This window comes from Sorex fumeus, unplaced genomic scaffold (assembly GCF_029834395.1).
Source record: "Sorex fumeus unplaced genomic scaffold, SorFum_2.1 ptg000051l, whole genome shotgun sequence".
NCBI lineage: Eukaryota > Metazoa > Chordata > Mammalia > Eulipotyphla > Soricidae > Sorex > Sorex fumeus.
In genome coordinates, this window is record NW_026606108.1 from 5,746,380 (window position 1) to 5,765,761 (window position 19,382).

The 19,382-nt window shown below is 57.2% G+C and overlaps 1 protein-coding gene across 1 annotated transcript in view; it reads left to right on the forward strand.

Annotated features, from left to right (window-relative positions):
• Window positions 1–19,382, forward strand: part of CERS3 (ceramide synthase 3) — a 74,852-nt gene extending 55,470 nt beyond the window's left edge. The window contains exons 4-12 of the mRNA XM_056124439.1: window positions 567–681; window positions 4,481–4,599; window positions 6,690–6,747; window positions 8,102–8,152; window positions 10,863–10,955; window positions 11,893–12,021; window positions 15,068–15,174; window positions 15,963–16,116; window positions 19,045–19,382. Coding sequence (XP_055980414.1) covers window positions 567–681; window positions 4,481–4,599; window positions 6,690–6,747; window positions 8,102–8,152; window positions 10,863–10,955; window positions 11,893–12,021; window positions 15,068–15,174; window positions 15,963–16,116; window positions 19,045–19,218 — 1,000 coding nt within the window. The 3' untranslated portion in view covers window positions 19,219–19,382. The remainder of the gene's footprint in view (window positions 1–566; window positions 682–4,480; window positions 4,600–6,689; window positions 6,748–8,101; window positions 8,153–10,862; window positions 10,956–11,892; window positions 12,022–15,067; window positions 15,175–15,962; window positions 16,117–19,044) is intronic.

Genomic DNA, 19,382 nt, shown 5'->3' on the forward strand with positions numbered 1-19,382 from the left:
AGGCTAGCTGGGCGTCCCTGCACCACGATGCTAGGTGTCTCCCCAAGGCAGGTTTTCACATGTGAAAACATCAAGTAGGTTTATTATATCAAATAAAACCATCGCATCAAATAAAACTTTTAATAACAAAACTATTAATTTGAATCCCGAGCGTCTTAGAAATGAGAGTCTCTGTGGAAGGGCTTATCCTAACTCTGGGGGAGGGGCTCCCCAGGTCTTGTGTAGAAATTTATTTGGGGGAGGGCGGGAACTTGGTGCGCTGCCTCCGCAGTGGAGCACTTTTTGCCTTGGTCTGTGTACGGCCCTGGGTTCGATCGCAGACCCACCCAATGCATTAATGTATTTGGATTCTTTTCAGATGGCTTTAGAACTATGACAGGGGTTCTCCCCATCCGTTACTGCGTTTCTAGGGCACCTCCAGACTTGCTCTCCCGGAACGTCTGCCAGGCATGGAGGGTGGCAGGCAAGGGGGCAGCCCTGACCCCGGTGGCCACTGGCGCGGAGACTCAAGTTGTCTGGTACCCCTGAGGGTGATTCTCAGACTTCCAATCTACTTTCTTTTGTAGGTTTATTGCTGCCCCTCTGGCGAGGACCTTTGGCATTAAAGAAGGTCGGAGGAAGATCACGCCAAATGCAGTCTTAGAGACATTCTTCCAGAAGGGCACAAGAAAACCCTCCAAAGTAAGCACTCAGTCTCAGGTTTTGGTACCACACCCGGCGATGCTCAGGGCTCACTCCTGGCTCTGCACTCAGGAATCACTCCTAGCAGGGGTCAGGAGGCCCCATGGGATGCCAGGGATCAAACCTGGGTCTGTGGCATGCATGGCCAGCACCTTTACCTGCCATACCATGGCTCTGGCCCTGGGTCTTGGTTTTCTGATGGAAAAATGCCCCTCCTTGTAAGGTCAAATCACCAAAAGGCTCAGCTTACCTGCCGGAGAATTCTGGTTCTATGCCCCTTTGATGGGCAGACATAACGAACCACTGGGGCTTGTATCTTTGCTCTGCTGACAGATTTGGGACCCTTTCGGCCTGCTCATTTGCAGATGAGATCTTACTATGAAGTGACCAGCGCTGTCCTTACCATGAAGTGACCGGCACTATTCTTACAGTGCAGTGACTGGCACTGTCCTGTTCACCTAGCACTGAGCTCCCCTCCATCTTATGTGACCCTTTCCAGGAAAAAAAGGCATAGCGTCACCCCCAGTGTCATCTGAGGCTGTGTCTGCACCCTTGGACCTTTCCAGTCCCCTCCCAGGTACCCCTGGTTCGGCAGTACTCAGGGCCGGGACTGCTCAGTGCTTGTCACTGCAGGTGGGGTCCAGCCCTGTGAACTCTCCCGGCCCCGAGAGATTGTGGGACGGGGGTTGAGGGGGAGTGGAGGGAACTGCCAAGTGGTGCTCAGGGGCCCCAGGGACCCCTCTTGGTAATTCTCTGCCTGCTTGTTCCTCAGTTTAGTGCTAAAGACTGAGGGTACTTGGAGGGCCTCCAGGGTTACACCCCACGATACTCAGGGCACCGCTGGTGCTAGGGATGGAACTCCAGTCAGCTACCAACTCCAGAGCTGGGTGGCTACAAGCCACTCTCTGCCCAATCACCCCAAGGAACTAATTTTGGTTAGGGGAGAGGGTTATTCCCGGCCGTGCTCAGGGCTACTCTCAGAGCTGTCCCCGCACAGCCCGGGGACCAGACAGTGCCCAGGATCCTGTCATCATCAAAGCACATGGGGCTGCCTCTCCCACCCCCAGTGACACCACCCATAGGTGTCCCTCAAGGCTGCACTGTGCCTGTAGTGACCAGTTGCCCGCGAGTCTGACCAGTGTTCGTGACTCTGAACACAAATGCCACACGCCACGGCCGAGCATCTTCTGCTCCTTGAAGAAGAGAAAGACAGGAAATAATTCCTGTTTTTGGCTCAGAGTGTTTGTCAGTGTCAGCCTGGAGGCGGCGTGTGACCAGAGAAAGGCCCCAGAGATACAGGTGGCAAGGAACTGACCACTGTTTCCCGAAGTGAAGGGTGGATGGTAATTCCCTCAGGCGCCACTAGGGGCACTTCCTGCTCCCTCACTTACTGAAGGGGTGTTTCAGTGCTGCCCTGAGTGACTTGTCTCCTGAGAAAGGGCGTGGTAACCCAATTCTGCTTGGGGACACCAGTGACCGAGACCGCGGAGAGCAGACGGCTGATTGCAGACGAGGGAACCAAAGCAGTCCCCCACACCCCACGCCTCAGTTGAACCACTTACATTTTGCTTAATTCACGGATGGTGAGAGCGGAGTAAGTGAGGGGCCATATCTAGCCAAGTCCAGCCACAGGGTCAGCCCCTCCCACCCCCCAGCTGCCAGGAACGGCTGCAAGAGGAGCCGAAGGACACAGCTCCATTCTGGGCACCAGGGGAAGAGACAGGACACGCGGCACTGCGGCCCCCCTCTGCCAGTGGGTCTGCAGATGGACGGCTTTGCACGATCCGCTTGCGACTGCAGCTGTGGGCCCGTTATTTATGTGTGCGCGCACACATCCATCTGAAAGCTGTTCCTGTACGTGCGCTTGTATCTCCTTAACCACTTCAAGATGGGCTGGGCCGGCGCCATCGACCCCACCAGCAGCCGTGTCCAACACATTCATTACTCTGCTCCTGATAAAAATGCAGGGACTGATGAGCCAGCGCTCACCCTCAGCCAGGCCTCACCGAGCACGGAGGCTGAAGTAGGAAGCATGTGATTCTGGGGGAGCCAAGTGGCCATGTGACGCCATCACACTCGGCCCCAGAGCCAGGCTTGAGGGTCACTAATGGGCACCCCAGGCGGCCAGTGTGGCATCTGACTGCAGACTCTTTCACTTCAGTGCGGGGGGGCTGGAAGCTACAGTGCCCTGGGATTACTCCCGATGGGGCGTGGGCAGTGTGGGGTGCAGGGCACCCATCCCGGGTCCTCTGGGCGCTGTCCCCAGTGCCTTCGACGCACACACACCTCTCCAGGAAGGTCTGGTTCCTGCAGGGACTGTGACAGTCCTTGGGGGTGGAGCGAGGGTGGGGTGGGGAGTTCCTGCAGAACCAGAGGGATTCTGTTTTGGGGGGCCTGTGCTCTCTCTCCATAGCAAACACTGCATCAGCCTCCCAAGCCCTGATTCCCAGCCTTGGTCTGTCCTCTTGGTTTGATCCTGGCACCAGCACCAATGAGGTTGTGGGAAATGTGGCGGGGGGGGGGGGGGGGGGGGAGGCGCCTGCAGAGCAGTGGGCTGATGCTCTGTGCCTCGCTTTCCCCTTCATGGGTCTCCTCTCTCGGGGCCCCTGTGAGGGCTGGGCCGTATTACTGGGTGTTCCACAGGGCCGGTCCTGCCCCATGGAGAGCAGCCTTCCTCTGCTTCTTGCCCCAGTGGCCTGGACATGGACAGGCAGCAATGACCCCGACACTAGACTGGTGGTTTTTGACCTTCTTACACCCGCGGGCTGTGTTTGAGGGGTGAAAGAGGAGCCTGTTATGCCGACTCTACAGAAAGGCGCTTCTATGGGGAGAGGGGGAGCTCAGGCCACCCTCTCTGGTGCTCAGGGCGTGTCCTGGCTTGCTGCATGGAGCGTGTATCACTGGGCATTGAACCCCAGCCTTCCATCCTCACGTGGAGCCGTCCCTGACCCATTTCCCGTTCTGCGTGGTGACTGCAGTTGTATGTCCCAGAGGCGGCACCCTCCTTGTCCCAGAATTTCCTTCGCACCTTTGGGTTCCTTTGAGCTTCTCTGAAATTGCGTCTGATTGGAAGAGAACTCATAATGGAATCCATAGCGGCGTCATGGGGTTTGCTGGCAACTGTGGCACTGCAGAGCCCTGTGAAGTGAGAGGGGAGGAGGGGACCGAAGGGGGTCCCCGCTGGCCTGTCCTCGGGACTCAGGACCAGGCTCATCTTCTTGGGATTTTTACGTGTGCGTGAAAAGAGGATGGAAGACCCAGGTTTAATGCCGGTGACACACGGTCCATGGAGCAAGCCAGGTGTGTTTGCAGGTGCGTGCATGTGTGTGGACATGTGTATGTGTATGTGCATGCATATATGTGCATGTGTGAATGCGTGAATTGTGCATGCATGTGTATGTGCATGCATGTGTGTGCATGTGTGAATGCGTGAATTGTGCATGCATGTGTATGTGCATGCATGTGTGTGCATGTGTTTGTACATGTATGTGTACATGCATGCCTGTGTATGAGTGTTTTTATGCATATGTGTATGTATATGTTTGTATGCATGTGTGTAAGTACATGTGTCTGTGCATGTGTGCATTTGTATGTGCATGTGCTTTTTATGAGTGCTTATATGCATGTGTGCATGAGTGTGTGTCTTTGTGTATGCATCTGTGCATGCGTGTGTGCATGCGTGCACGTGTATGTGTGTGTATGTGTGCACACGTGTGTGATTCCAGAAGCCACAGAGAGAGTGCCCTGTCCCTGGACCCCAGCCCTCGTGACTCGTCCCCTCTTTGTGCCCTCTCTGCAGACTGATCTCTACAGCCTGGCCAAGAAGAGCAGCCTAACAGAGCGCCAGGTGGAGAGATGGTTTCGGAGTCGGCGGAACCTAGATCGGCCCTGCAGAATGAAGAAGTTCCAGGAGGCCTGGTACGGAGGGCCGTGGGGGCCGACTCAGGAGTAGTCCCTTCCCTGGGGCAGAGGGGCCTCTCGGGCGGATGGCGGGGGGGGGCTGCTTGCATGGGGGACCCCTGATGTGATCCCCCACCCTCCCCACACAGTCCCTGGAGCACTGTGCTGGGACTAGCCCCAGACCACTGCCGGTGTGACCCGGGAACAAAACCCAAACCTAGTGTAAAGAAAAGAGCAGCTGCGGAGAGAAGGCTGAGTGGTGGCAGCCTGACAGGGGAGGCAGGCAGTGAGAATGTGGCTATAGGCCCTGGTGCCCACAGGGCCACACCGTCAGGCTTGGACCCCACCCCACAGGGCTCTGCGGCACCCACTTTGAGAAGCCTTGCAGTGTGTCCTGACCCCCGCGTGGTGAGGTCTGGATGGAGGCAGTGTTGGGTCCACTTGCTGGAGGAGCAGCCCGAGCTGAGAAGTGGGGCATCCCAGGATGGGACTAAGGAGAGGCCCGGGCATGACCCCTGCCTGGGAGCACAGGGGTCCCCACACCTTATCAGGGCCTCAGGTTTGGGTGAGATGCTGAGGTGGTGCCACCCCCCCTCCAAGTATGGGGCTCCCTGACGCCTGACAGGGGTAAACACTAGCACGACGGGTTTTGGCCATCCAAGGGTCTGTCTCATTAGAGAGGACCCTGCCAGAAGGCCCTCAGACCTGAGCCCCCAGCCTCCCAGTGGGTCTTGGCTACCTAGGTTCAAGGGCTCAGGACCACAGTTGGAAGGTAGAGGCCTCCAGCTGCACCCCACGGTGCTCAGGGAGTCTGTATGTGCCCAGCGCATGCCAGGTGCATGCCCTAACCACTGTGCTATTTTTCTGGCCCCATCCTCTCAGTTTTTTAGTGCTCTGGGAGTGTCTTTAATTGGTCAACTTTCTGAAGGATCAAAGTTGACTTTTGTGATCAGAACCCCATGGGCCAGCGCCATCCTGCTGTGTGGCGGCGGCGTGTTCAGGAATGTTCTGAGTCTGAGGGCCAGAGCACCAGCCTTGCTTGGGCTGTGGGAGCAGAGGGCAGCCTGGAAGAGCCCCTGTCCTCACCCCCAGCAGTGCCCTTCTCCCAGGGCTGCAGAAGTGAGTGGGGCTCTAGACGGAGTAGCTGCTTCTCTTTCCTTTTTGGTTTTGGGACAACACCTAGTGGTGCTCAGGGGTGACCCCTGACCCTGGGTCTAGGGGTTGTGCCTAGCAGTATAGGGGGTCATACAGTGCCAGTGGCCAGATGCAGCCTTCAGCCTCCTAAGCCACCTCAGCAGCCCAAGACTTTTAATATTACTTCAGTGATTGTTACATAAAGGACCACCATGACCACCATCACTACTGCCATAACCATCACCACCACCACTGAGACCGTCACCTACACCACCATTACCATGACCACCATCCTGATTACTGCCACCACCATCACCCTGCCACCTTACCCTCACCGCCACCATCATGACCATCATCACCACCACCATCACACCATTCATCACCACCATCACCCCCACCATCAGTGTTATCACCACCATCAGCATCATAACCACCATCAGCATCACCCCCGCCACCACCATCACAACCTTCATCACCATCACCACCTCCATCAGCATCATCAGCACCACCACCATCATGACCATCTCCCCCACCATCAGCATCATTACCACCATCACCTTCACCACCCCCCCACCATCACAACATTTATCACCATCACCACCACCATCAGCATCATCAGCATCATCAGCACCACCATCACACCACTCATCACCATCACCACCACCATCAGCATCATCACCACTGCCATCATCACTGCCACCCCCCCCCCACTGCCACTCGCTCCAGTTCCTGGCTGCTCACTCACCCAGGAATGCTGATCAATACCTTTTGAGGTAAACTCCACTGTTCCCGTTCACAGATGAAGACTCGAGGCCCCCTGCAATTGGCTCCCTTCCCTGCACTGAGTAAGTGGGAGAGCCGAAAGAGGGATGCCCGTCGGACGAATCAGAGCATGCCTCTCTCATACTCCACTGTGGTCCATGTGCCCTCTGACACGTGTCACCTTCTTCACGCACTCTCCTTTCTCTTGGCAGCTGGCGGTTCACATTCTACCTCGTGATCACCATTGCTGGGATTGCATTTCTCTATGACGTGAGTTGCCATCCCATCTCTGGGGTGGGGCTCACCCTTCCCTGGGCCCCGACACCCCGGCACAGACCTCTGCTCTCTCATGCCACAGACCAGGAGCTTCTCCTCAGTAGGTCCTTTAAAACCCTTGTGAAGTCTTGCATTCGCTTAGTTGATTTTTCGGTTTGGTTTTTGAGCCACGCCTGACCATGGGTCCCTCCTGGCAGTGCTTAGGGCTAAAGTGTATGCAAGTACTGTCTCCCAAGACCTGCACGGTTAAGTCTTAAGGCCAGTTTCTCCCTACTCCTGCACCAAAGATGAACTGTTGGCCATCTGCTGAGCCTACTGGTCCAGTCCACTTTGGTCCTTTAGTGCATTTCACCCCTCCTGCCACAAGTCCTTTTTCCCTTTATTTTTAACTCAAGTTCCATCACATCCTTTTACCATGAAGACTTTCGCACAAGAAATCAAATTACTGTCGGGGTAGTACAGGGGGATACTCCAGGGTCAGGCGTTTGCCTTGCACATAGCTGACCTGGTTCGATCCCCAGCGCGAATGACACCCTGAGCAGAGAGCCTGGAGTGGCCTCTGAGTAACGCTGGGTGTGGCATCCCCCAAAACAAAAACCAATTTAAAAATAAAGGCACATAAAATGCCTGTCAGAAATCAGATCTCTGGGCCAAAGTGACAGCACAGCAGGCTAGGCCTTCGCCTTGCACGTGGCTCACTAGGTTCAATTCCCGGCATCCCATATGGTCTCCTGAGTACTGCCAGGAGTAATTCCTGAGTGCAGAGCCAGGAGTAACTCCTGAGCATTGGCAGGTGTGCCAAAAAAAAAAAAAAAAAAACCCAGGTCTCTCCCTGCCTTCTTCCTTTCCATGGTGCTTTGATAACAATAGATTTCCTCAGAGGCACAAGCATTTGAGCAATACTGCTCTGCTTACCATGAAAAATGAGGGGTGCCAGGGAGGATGTCGGTCATGCCCACACCAGGGCTCAGGTCTAGTGGGTGCAACACTGTGATTCCCTGGCACACAGTCCCCGTGCCCTTTCGTCTCTGCTCCCACAGTTTCTTCGGTTGTCGCATTGCTCCAGTATTGGAGCAATGTATTGCTCTGGTGTGGGTCTGGTAGGCTGAGCACTGATTTCATCAGAAACACTGCTCTCTGCCAACAGTGTGCTTTCCAGGCACACAGAGGCACCAGAGTTGGGGTGTGCCTTGGGCGTGATGTCTGGGCACAGGGTCACAGAGGAGGAGGTGGGCAGCAGGAGCCTCAAGGCCTGGGGATGGGGGATCTGCCCCAAGTCTTGATGTCTGTTATGGCTGGACCCACATCTGTTTGCTGCTGACGGTTCCTTGTTTGCCTGTTTCTGCAGAAACCGTGGGTGTATGACCTATGGGAGGTGTGGAATGGCTACCCCCGACAGGTGAGTCCCTCGAATGGCCTCTCCAGGGGCCCCCACTTGACTCCCGAGTTCCTGTTCTTCCGTCCTTCCTGTTCTCTCCCACTTCTTCACCTCCCCACCCCCCACTCCCCTTGCTGAGGAGCTCGTCCTGCCCACCCCAACCCACCCCCTCCCATCTCATTCCTTCATTGCTTGAATCAGGCCTGTATCTGGCCAGTCACGTGACCTGACTATCATCACGCATTGAATTAACAAAGTAGGGGGCTGGATGTGCCCCTCAGCCTATTCTCTGCCCGGGCATTGCCTGGTGTGTTTTCATGCCCCTTTGTCACTCTCTCATTGGAGGGAACAGTCCCGTTTGTTTTCTAAAGGCCCCCCCATTTCTTCCCTTTGGTTAGCTTTTCGGCTCTACGTGCTTTCTTCCTCCTGGAAACTCTCCCAGAGATTGAAAAATCACCGCGACGTGCGCGTCTCTTTCCCTGAAACACCTCTGGCACCTGCTTCCCATCTCCCGTTTTTCAAGACATTGCGTGTCTTGGGTGCATTCGTCTGTGATTCGGATCTTTCTGCCTGGATCTGTGGAGATCTCCTCCCCCGCGCCCACCCCCAAATATCTACAGAGTTCTAGGATTGCATCAGTGTCATTAATAACTGTGTGGTCCGGTTTGGGGGTGACCTGATGCCTTTCCCAGCACCTCCCCCACTCCTCACTCACCCGTTGTAATATTTTGAAGCTGTGTTTTCAGCGCCAGTCACGATCTGCTCACTCACTCGTCCTGCTTACATAGCACTTCTCGAATCTGCTGTTTGGGGCCCGTTTCTGGGAACTCTTAGCTGTGGCTTCTCTTCCTTTCCCTCGCTCTCCCTTCTAGTCTGGAATTCCAGCTGTACAAGTATGCCTCTGGGCTCCTCCTCAGTACGGGTGCTGTCTCCTAGGCGACCCGCAGTATTTTCTCCCCTTTAGTCTCTGTGCTCTGGTGGGGTGACCTTTCTCCAGGGTCTCCTGCATTTCTGCATGTTGAATGGGGGGAAGAAGTGCCCAGTGCTTTGGCTTCTCTACAATCTGGCAACCTTTGAAGGACTGGAAAGGTTCAGGTTCTCTGTGGGTCCTGTTTAAAGCCTGGCCCTTAAGTGCGAGCACCCACGGGCGCTTCTGTGCCTCATGCCATGGGAAAAGGCCGCTGCTCTGCAGGGTTGGCTGTGCCTTCCCTGAAGTCTCCAGACGCCACCCCGCATCCAGGGCGCTGCAACTAGTGCCTCACTGCAGGCAAAGGCTAGGCCACTTTTGCATCCTCTCCTTTGCGGCTCTTTCTTCCCAGTTACCAGAACCGGCTATGAAAGTAGAAGTCCAGTCCTTGTATTTCTCCATTTGGAGATTTTTTCCACGTGATGCTTTGAGTAAAGAATTCCAGCCCCCTGCTATGGGTCACCATCTTTTAATGGTGTTTTCCAGGCATGTTGTAGAGTCTAGTAAACCTGGCAACTCTCCTCCGTGCTCCTATTTGTTCCTGCTTCCTGGGCCTGATTGTCTAGAATCTCAGACATTGTCCAAAGACGTGGGAGATGCTCAGGAGGATGTAATCCCCCTTGAGGGGACAGACATTGGCTCTAGGGGCATCCCCCAAGGGCATCGGAGTGCCATCTGGCTGGGCCATGTCCAGGCAGAGCCGTCTGTGGGAAAGGGCTGCATTTCCAATTCCCCCACATTCCCAGAGAGAGACGTAGTGTTTCCTAGGGCCCTTTTTCCTGACTGGGCTGAGCACTGGCCGTGTGTTTCCCAGGATTCCAGCTGTACCTCGGCTCCTCAGGAGGCCACTGGGCTCCAAACATGTATCAATCAGCAAACTACAGCCTTTTTGCTACTGGTCACCCGGTTTGCTTTAGGTCCATTCTACTAAAGTGTATGCAGTACTTCGTGTTTCTTGAATCCAGTCTCTCCTGAAATCAAGGTTCACTTAAAAGTCTTTTATAGGTTCCAGGTGCCTCGTTGATCTCTGATGCTTTCAAACACGTGCATTTAGGGTTTTTCTTTCTTTCTTTAGGGCTGGAGCGATAGCACAGCGGGTAGGGCATTCGCCTTACAAGCGGCCAACATGGCTGACCCGAGTTCGATTCCTCCGCCCCTCTCGGAGAGCCCGGCAAGCTACCGAGAGTATTCGATATGCCAGACACAGTAACAACAAAGTCTCCAATGGAGACGTTACTGGGCCCGCTCGAGCAAATCGACGATCAACGGGAGGACCTTTACCTTTACCTTTACCTTTACCTTTACCTTTACAAGCAAGGAGGACTGGACCAGAACATCCACCCTTTCAATGTGATCACCTCTGCACGGAGGCACTAAAGAAGGTTGAGGCCAGGTCTGTCGGGAACATAGAACAGCCAGGCAGACGTGCTGTCATTCTGAAGTCGTCTTAGGAATTGTTTTTCAAATGACACTCTTAGTCCACAACAAGAATCCCACGGCAGTTACACCTGTGCCAGCTTTATTAACACCGAGGCAAAACATTATACTTCCTGTGGGAATCCTTATCTCCGCTTTCAGGAGTGTAGACAAAAGAGCTGGGAATATTTTTGTCTCACTCTGACTTGGCAGTTGAAAGCACAGCATTGTGCCCGGGGGGGGAGCTTCGGCGGCTGGTGAGGTATGAGTGAATAATAGTTTCGTTTATTCAGAATGCATCGCTTTATGCTGACACTGATGTAGTGACGGGGCTCTTGTCTCCCCCAGACCTTGCTGCCTTCCCAGTACTGGTACTACATCCTAGAGATGAGTTTCTATTGGTCTCTCTTGTTCAGCCTTGGCACGGATGTCAGGAGGAAGGTAAGTGCCCGATCTGCAAAGCTGCTTTATCCTTCTCCCCCCCCACAAAGATGTTTGTTGCCTTGTCCCCCTCCTCAATTATTTGTTTATTTATTTAAGTAGTGAAACACCATGAGGTACAGTTGTAGACTTACAAATTTTTTGTGCTTGGGTTTCAATTATACAATGATCAAATACCCATCCCTCCACCAGTGCCCATTTTCCACCACTACGGATCCCACTATCCCTCCCACCCCCCCATCCCCCTCATCCCACCCTGCCTTTGTGGCAGGGCATTCCCCTCCTCAATTCTAATTAAGTGGGTGTTAGTGCAGGTCTTAGTTCAACCTTTTGTTTTTTGTTTCCAGTGACGCGTTGAATCAAGTTTTATTCTAATACTTCTAATTGACCATAAATGTCCTACTAACTAGTGTTGCCCAAGGCATCCCAGAGGGTTCCCTGAGCCCCACCAGGGATAAATCCTGAGTTCAGAACCAGGAGTAAGCCCTGAGCATGGCCGGGTATGGCCCCCAAAATGAAAAAAAAATCCCAAAGAGCTCAGCTGTTGGCACTTTGACCAGTTGTACAGCTATGTGTCTTTCCTTTTTGGAATGAGGTAGGAGAATAAGCACCACATGGAAAGTTACACGGCAGCTGCATGGCTGTGTGGGTCTGTGGGTGCATGTTTGTGTATGTGTGTCCAGTGTAAAACAGTGGCAGACAAAAACACAGGAAGAGGACAAGCATTGGCTGCTGTGTGTCCCCTGCTGGCACTGCTCATTCTGTCCCCTTTAGAGTGCAGTGGAAGCACTTCCGAAGCTTCTGAACCCGCAGATGGCCACGTCTGGCCTCTTCCTCGTTCCTCCTGTTACTGTCCCTGTCAGCATTAGCTCCTGAGGAGGGGCCACACTGCTTTGGGGCTGGCTGACTGTTCTTCGCTCTGTGCCTCTGCCTGTAGGATTTCTTAGCACATGTCATCCACCACCTCGCTGCCATTAGCCTGATGAGCTTCTCGTGGTGCGCGAATTACATCCGCAGCGGCACCCTCGTCATGATCGTGCACGACGTGGCTGACATTTGGCTGGAGGTGAGTCCCCGTAAGACAGCGACACCCCAAGACTCAGCCAGGGTTCCCGGGACCAGTGGTTGGAGGGACCAGCCGGGCTCTCTGTCCCCTAACTCCAAGGGTGTCGCCAGGTTCCCAGTTGTGGCCCCTAGCCTCAGGAAAGGAAGCCTGCTGCCTTCACATCCCCCTTCCCCATTGTTCCCAAGTGACAGACACAGACAGAACATAGCTCAGGAGTGACCTCGGCAGTGCTCCAGGACCATGCTGGGACTGGACCAGGGTTGGCTGCATGCAAGGCAAATGCCTTTGCCCTTGCACCCCATCTCCTACCCTGAGTGCTAATTTTGAATAATGACGTGATAGTACAATAGGGAGGATGCTTGCCTTGTATGTAGCAGACCCAGGTTCCATCCCCCAAACCCATATGGCTTCTCTTCCAGGAGTGATTCCTGAGTGCAGAGTCAGGAGTAAGTCCTGGGCACTGCTGGGCGCCCCAAAAACAAAGAGGGCGGAGAGTAGAATTTTATGCTCCCGTGGCTGGAGTGATAGCATAGTGTGGAGGGTGTTTCCCTTGCATGTGGCCAACCCAGGTTCAATCCCTGGCATCCCATAGGGTCCCCAGAGCTCTACCAGGAATAATCCCTGAGTGCGGAGCCAGGAGTAAGTCCTGAGCACCACCAGGTGTGGTCCCCACACCAAGAGTTAAAATATATATTTTTTTAAATTCCATGCTCCTTTGCTGCACCTAGCAGCATCTGGAGTGTGTCTGCCGTTGAAGCAGCTTTTCCATGCAACTCACAGGGGTGAGACTGGGAAGGAGCCCTCGCTTGTCTGGTGGGCACTAACAGAACCAAACTCCCTCATTGGCCTATGGCAGCCTCTTGACGCTGTGTCTTTTGTCCTTGCCCAGAGCCCAAGAGGTTCTCTCCTCTGCAGTTCCATCTCGGGTCACACACAGGCTTGGCCAGTGGCTGCTTCACAGAGAGCCTTCCAGGCCTGACGTAGAGCAGAGGGAGGAAGTGTCAGGCCCAGAGGCCTGGACTTGGTGGATCCTGAACGGAACTTTGGTGAATGATTAGGAATTGTTCATCTCCCTTTTTGTTTGGTTTGGGGCTACGCATGGCGGTGCTCAGGACTTACTCCTGGCTTTGCACTCAGGGATCACTCCTGGTAGGACCTGGGGACTCTTTTTATTTTTATTTTTTTGTTTTTGGGCCACACTCGATGATACTCAGGAGTTATTCCTGGTACTCTGAAATTATTCTTGGTAGACTTGGGGGCCCATATAGGATGTTGGGGATCCAACCTGTGCAAGGCAAGCACCCTCCCCACTGTGCTATGGTTCCGGTTCCTCATTCTGGATTCTTGTCCTGATCTGCTAACTTGAGGTTCTGGGAGCCAGGCCAGCCCCTCTCATCAGCCCGTGGGAGGCAGCGTCCACAGAACTGCAGTGGTCCCGGGTCTGTTCTTGATGTTCTCCAAGGCGGCTCTCCCTAGTTTTCTGGGGGACTTTGCTATTGTGTTTGTACTTGCACTCAAGTGCTCGGTCAACCCAGAGCTGAGACCAGCCTGTTCAGACCAGCCTGAGCATGGAACCTCTGGGTCTTTCGAATTCCTCGAGACTTGGGGAGTCATAGCTTAGCTCTTTCTTTGCAGAAATAAGAACCAGCACCTATGGTTCCTTTTGTTTGGGGGCCACCCCTGACGGTGCTCAGGGGCTATTCCTGGCTCTGTGCTCAGGGACCACTCCTGGCATGACTCAGGTGCTGGGGATTGAACTGGGTGTCGTAGGGTGCAATAAAGTGCCTTAACCCCCTGTACTATCTCCCTGGCCCTACAGCTCTTTACTGGGGTGCTCCAGGGGCAGGCCCATTGCCTGCAGTGGCAGTTACAATAGTGTAATCTGTTCCCGCCCAGCAGAGTAGAGGCTCTGGGTCTTCCTGGTGGTACTAGGGAACAAAGGGGGTCAAACTCAGGGTCAGTGCATGTAAGGCCTGTGCTCTGCTCTGTGGGCATTCCAAGACCCCAACATCTCCAGTTTTAGACTTTTGCCATTTTTGCCTGTTTTGGATAGGGCATTTGCCTTGCACGCAGCTGACCTGAGCTCGATTCCTCCGCCCTTCTCGGAGAGCCCGGCAAGCTACCGAGAGAATCTTGCCCACATGGCAAAGCCTGGCAAGCTACCCGTGACGTATTCGATATGCCAAACACAGTAACAACAAGTCTCACAATTTGTTGTGAGATGTTACTGGTGCCCACTCGAGCAAACCGATGTACAAACGGAGGACAGTGATACAGTGCTTCATCTTCCCAATCCTTGCCAGCACCCCCATGTCCAGGTCCAGGATCCCCCCACCTGCACCGTGCCCTGAGCGAGGCCTCACCTGGAAGAGGGGGACCCCTTGGGTGCAGCCCCACTGAGCCAGAGGGTGCTGCCTGTCCTTACCCCAGGCTCTTATCCCCTACTCTGTCCCAAACATCCCAGATTCCCGCCATCATCTCCCACCTCCAGCTCAGGAGCAAGGGGCCCCTCTGGACCCTCTGGGCCCCAGCATCCTGCAGCAGGAGAGGGTGGAGGTGGGAGGAGCCTTGCCCACACTCTGCTCCCCAGGGCAGACGTGACTTGGGGTTCTGGAAGCCAAACTAGAGACTCAGAGTCTGTTCTGGAAGGCCTGAGGGGAAGTTTGCATCTACCCAGTTATTCCCCAACTGGTCAGACCCGTTTGATCAGGGTCATTTGGGGAAGGAGGGCGAAGTGGGGGATCTCATGAGAGGGGGAACCTGCCACAGGTGCCATTGTGGGGGGCTTTGTCCGGTTTACCAGTTGTCCACATGGCCAGCATGGCGCAGTGTCCCTCATCTCCCCGAGCACACCCCAGCTGTTCAGACATAAAGCCCACAGCGTGTCCGTTCACTTCCATACACTGGACGAGAGGGCCAGAGAGACAGTACAGTGAGGAGGGTCTCCCGAGCCCCTCCAGGAGTGATGCCAGGGGTCACCTCCAAACCGAACGCACACTGCAGTAGGGAAGGTGACCCAGCGTGTCGGTTGCTCTCGCCCCCACAGTCCGCGAAGATGTTCTCCTACGCCGGCTGGAGGCAGACGTGCAACATGCTGTTCCTCATCTTCTCCACCATCTTCTTCATCAGCCGCCTTGTGGTTTTCCCCTTCTGGTGAGTAGCGGGGGACTGCACCCCTGGGGGGCGGGCGGGACCATGCTGAGGTTGCTTGGGGCCCTGGGAGGGAGTGCCGCCTGCCTCCCACCAGCTCCAGCTGCCAGGCCTGGCTCAGGGAGGGAGCAGGGGGAGCCCTCCACGGCACCCAGGTTGCCCGTGCCTCCATGACATAGGGCTTAGGGAGGGACTCTTCCTGGGGTCCAAGGGGGTCTCTGGAAGCCCCCGGAGACCTTTGTGGCACTTGTGGCCTGTCAGATGGAGGCCACTGAGCCATGTGAGGATGAGGGCTGCATTGGGGCCAAAGCCAGCACCCCAGCCCCTTACTGCCCCCCGCCAAAGGCAGAGTGGCGCACACCTCCCACACCCCAGCACAGCCCATGGAGAGGAGAGAGTCCCCTGCCCTGCAGGGAGGAGTCTACCACCAGCACGAACAATAGAGCAGGACTACCGGCCTGGGAGAGGCGGGGGAGGGGGAGTGGGCCAGAATTGGTCTTTCTGGTCCACTCCGGGAATGGGCAGTGTCGCCCCAGTGTCCGCACCTCCTTCTGATCTCAGGGGCTCTTGACCCCACTCCCACATGCCAGGCCTGGGGAGCAGCTGTCAGGGAAAGCCAGAGTCAGAGTCAGGGATGCTTGGAGAAAGGGGGACCCAGTGGGGCTCAGAGAAAGGGGGCTCAGTCAGAAATGCTGGGGTCGGGGGCTCAGAGGGGGCGTTCAGGAGCCGTGTCAGGGCTGTGTGCAGCAGGCGGCCTTGCCGGCCGTGCCGCAGCTCCGGTCTTCTTGCAGGATCCTGCACTGCACCCTGATCATCCCGCTGCACTACCTCGATCCCTTCTTCTCCTACATCTTCCTCAACCTGCAGCTTCTGCTGCTGCAGCTCCTGCACCTCTACTGGGGCTACTTCATCCTCAAAATGCTCAAGCGCTGCATCTTCATGAAGGTGAGAGCTCCCAGGCCAGGGGAGGAGTAAGGAGAGAGGGCCCAGCAGGGAGAGGTTGGGAGGGTCAGGCCCAACAGGGGGAGGCTGGGTCAGGCCCCGCAGGGGGAGGTCGGGAGGGTCAGGCCCAGCAGGGGGAGGCTGAGTCAAACCCAGCAGGAAGAGGTGGGGAGGGTCAAGCTCAGCAGGGAAAGGTGGGGAGGGTCAGGCCCAGCAGGGAGAGGTGGGGAGGGTCAGGCTCAGAGGGAGAGGTGGGGAGGGTCAGGCCCAGCAGGGGGAGGTGGAGAGGGTCAGGCTCAGCAGGAGAAGTGGGGAGGGTCAGGCCCAGCAGGGAGAGGTGGGGAGGGTCAGGCTCATCAGGGAGAGGTGAGGAGGTTCAGGCCCAGCAGGGGGAGGTCGGGAGGGTCAGGCACCGCAGGGAGAGATGGGGAGGGTCAGGCACCACAGGGGAAGGTTGAGAGGGTTAGGCCCAGCAGGGAGAGGTGGGGAGGGTCAGGCCCAGCAGGGAGAGGTGGGGAGGGCCAGGCCCAGCAGGGGGAGGTGGGGAGGGTCAGGCTCATCAGGGAGAGGTGGGGAGGGTCAGGCACCACAGGGGAAGGTTGAGAGGGTTAGGCCCAGCAGGGAGAGGTGGGAAGGGTCTGGCTCAGCAGGGGGAGATGGGGAGAGTCAGGCCCAGCAGGGAGAGGTGGGGAGGGTCAAGCCCAGCAGGGGGAGGTGGGGAGGGTCAGGCCCAGCAGTGGGAGGTCTGGAGGGTCAGGCCCAGCAGGGGGAGGTCTGGAGGGTCAGGAAGGTCAGGCCTAGCAGGGAGAGGTGGGGAGGGTCAGGCCCAGCAAGGAGAGATGAGGAGGGTCAGGCCCAGCAGGGGGAGGTGGGGAGGGTCAGGCCCAGCAGGGAGAGGTGGGGAGGGTCAAGCCCAGCAGGGGGAGGTGGGGAGGGTCAGGCCCAGCAGGGGAAGGTCTGGAGGGTCAGGCCCAGCAGGGGGAGGTCTGGAGGGTCAGGAAGGTCTGGCCTAGCAGGGAGAGGTGGGGAGGGTCAGGCCCAGCAGGGGGTGATCGGGAGAGTCAGGCCCAGCAGGGAGAGATGAGGAGGGTCAGGCCCAGCAGGGGGAGGTCGGGAGCGTCAGGCCCAGCAGGGAGAGGTGGGGAGGTTCAGGCCTAGGAGGGAGAGGTGGGGAGGGTCAGGCACCACAGGGGAAGGTTGAGAGGGTTAGGCCCAGCAGGGAGAGGTGAGGAGGTTCAGGCCCAGCAGGGGGAGGTCGGGAGGGTCAGGCACCGCAGGGAGAGATGGGGAGGGTCAGGCACCACAGGGGAAGGTTGAGAGGGTTAGGCCCAGCAGGGAGAGGTGGGAAGGGTCTGGCTCAGCAGGGGGAGATGGGGAGAGTCAGGCCCAGCAGGGAGAGGTGGGGAGGGTCAAGCCCAGCAGGGGGAGGTGGGGAGGGTCAGGCCCAGCAGGGGAAGGTCTGGAGGGTCAGGCCCAGCAGGGGGAGGTCTGGAGGGTCAGGAAGGTCTGGCCTAGCAGGGAGAGGTGGGGAGGGTCAGGCCCAGCAGGGGGTGATCGGGAGAGTCAGGCCCAGCAGGGAGAGATGAGGAGGGTCAGGCCCAGCAGGGGGAGGTCGGGAGCGTCAGGCCCAGCAGGGAGAGGTGGGGAGGGTCAGGCCTAGGAGGGAGAGGTGGGGAGGGTCAGGCACCACAGGGGAAGGTTGAGAGGGTTAGGCCCAGCAGGGAGAGGTGAGGAGGTTCAGGCCCAGCAGGGGGAGGTCGGGAGGGTCAGGCACCGCAGGGAGAGATGGGGAGGGTCAGGCACCACAGGGGAAGGTTGAGAGGGTTAGGCCCAGCAGGGAGAGGTGGGGAGGGTCAGGCTCAGCAGGGGGAGATGGGGAGAGTCAGGCCCAGCAGGGAGAGGTGGGGAGGGTCAAGCCCAGCAGGGGGAGGTGGGGAGGGTCAGGCCCAGCAGGGAGAGGTGGGGAGGGTCAGGCCCAGCAGGGGGAGGTGGAGAGGGTCAGGCCCAGCAGAGGGAGGTCTGGAGGGTCAGGAAGGTCAGGCCTAGCAGGGAGAGGTGGGGAGGGTCAGTCCCAGCAGGGGGTGATCGGGAGGGTCAGGCCCAGCAGGGAGAGGTGGGGAGGATCAGGCTCAGCAGGGGGAGATGGGGAGAGTCAGGCCCAGCAGGGAGAGGTGGGGAGGGTCAGGCCCAGCAGGGAGAGATGGGGAGGGTCAGGCCCAGCAGGGGGAGGTGGAGAGGGTCAGGCTCAGCAGGGAGAGATGGGGAGGGTCAGGCCCAGCAGGGGGAGGTGGAGAGGGTCAGGCCCAGCAGGGAGGGGTGGGGAGGGTCAGGCCCAGCAGAGTCACCCCTGCTGGGAGGTGGGGAGGGTCAGGCCCAGCAGGGGGAGGTGGAGAGGGTCAGGCCCAGCAGGGGGAGGTCTGGAGGGTCAGGAAGGTCAGGCCTAGCAGGGAGAGGTGGGGAGGGTCAGGCCCAGCAGGGAGAGGTGGGGAGGGTCAGGCTCAGCAGGGGGAGGTGGGGAGGGTCAGGCCCAGCAGGGGGAGGTCGGGAGGGTCAGGCACCGCAGGGAGAGATGGGGAGGGTCAGGCACCACAGGGGAGGGTTGAGAGGGTTAAGCCCAGCAGGGAGAGGTGGGGAGGGTCAGGCTCAGCAGGGGGAGGTGGGGAGGGTCAGGCCCAGCAGGGGGAGGTCGGGAGGGTCAGGCCCAGCAGGGAGAGGTGGGGAGGGTCAGGCCCGTAAGGGGAGGCGGGGAGGGTCAGGTCCAGCAGGGGGAGGTGAGGAGGGTCAGGCCTAGCAGGGATGATTTGTCCTGTGGGCCCTGTGTGTGAACACCTGCTGGTTTGGCTGGATACTGGGGTCTCTTCCAAGGGAGCCATACTCCTAAACCGATCCTCTAAGTAGTCACTCAAGACAGCCTGTTCTCTTCTTGTCTAGAATATCCAGGACGTGAGGAGTGATGATGAGGATGAGGATGAAGACGAGGATGAGGATGAGGACGAGGATGAGGAGGGGGAGGTAGAAGCTACGGAAAGCAAAGAGAGAGACTGTTTGAAGAATGGCCTTGGGGCCAACAGACACCTCACCCCCAACGGCCAGCATGGCCGCTAGCTCTGAGCCCGCCAATGCTGGGGCACTGCGAGCTGCCAGGACTGTCAGACGCTGGAAGTGGCCCCCTCCGTGTGGCCCGCAGCACCCACCGAGAACCCCGGGTCTGCCCACACCACTCCCTCCCCTGCCCTCCCAGTATGTATTTAATGAAATGTTGTTCACTT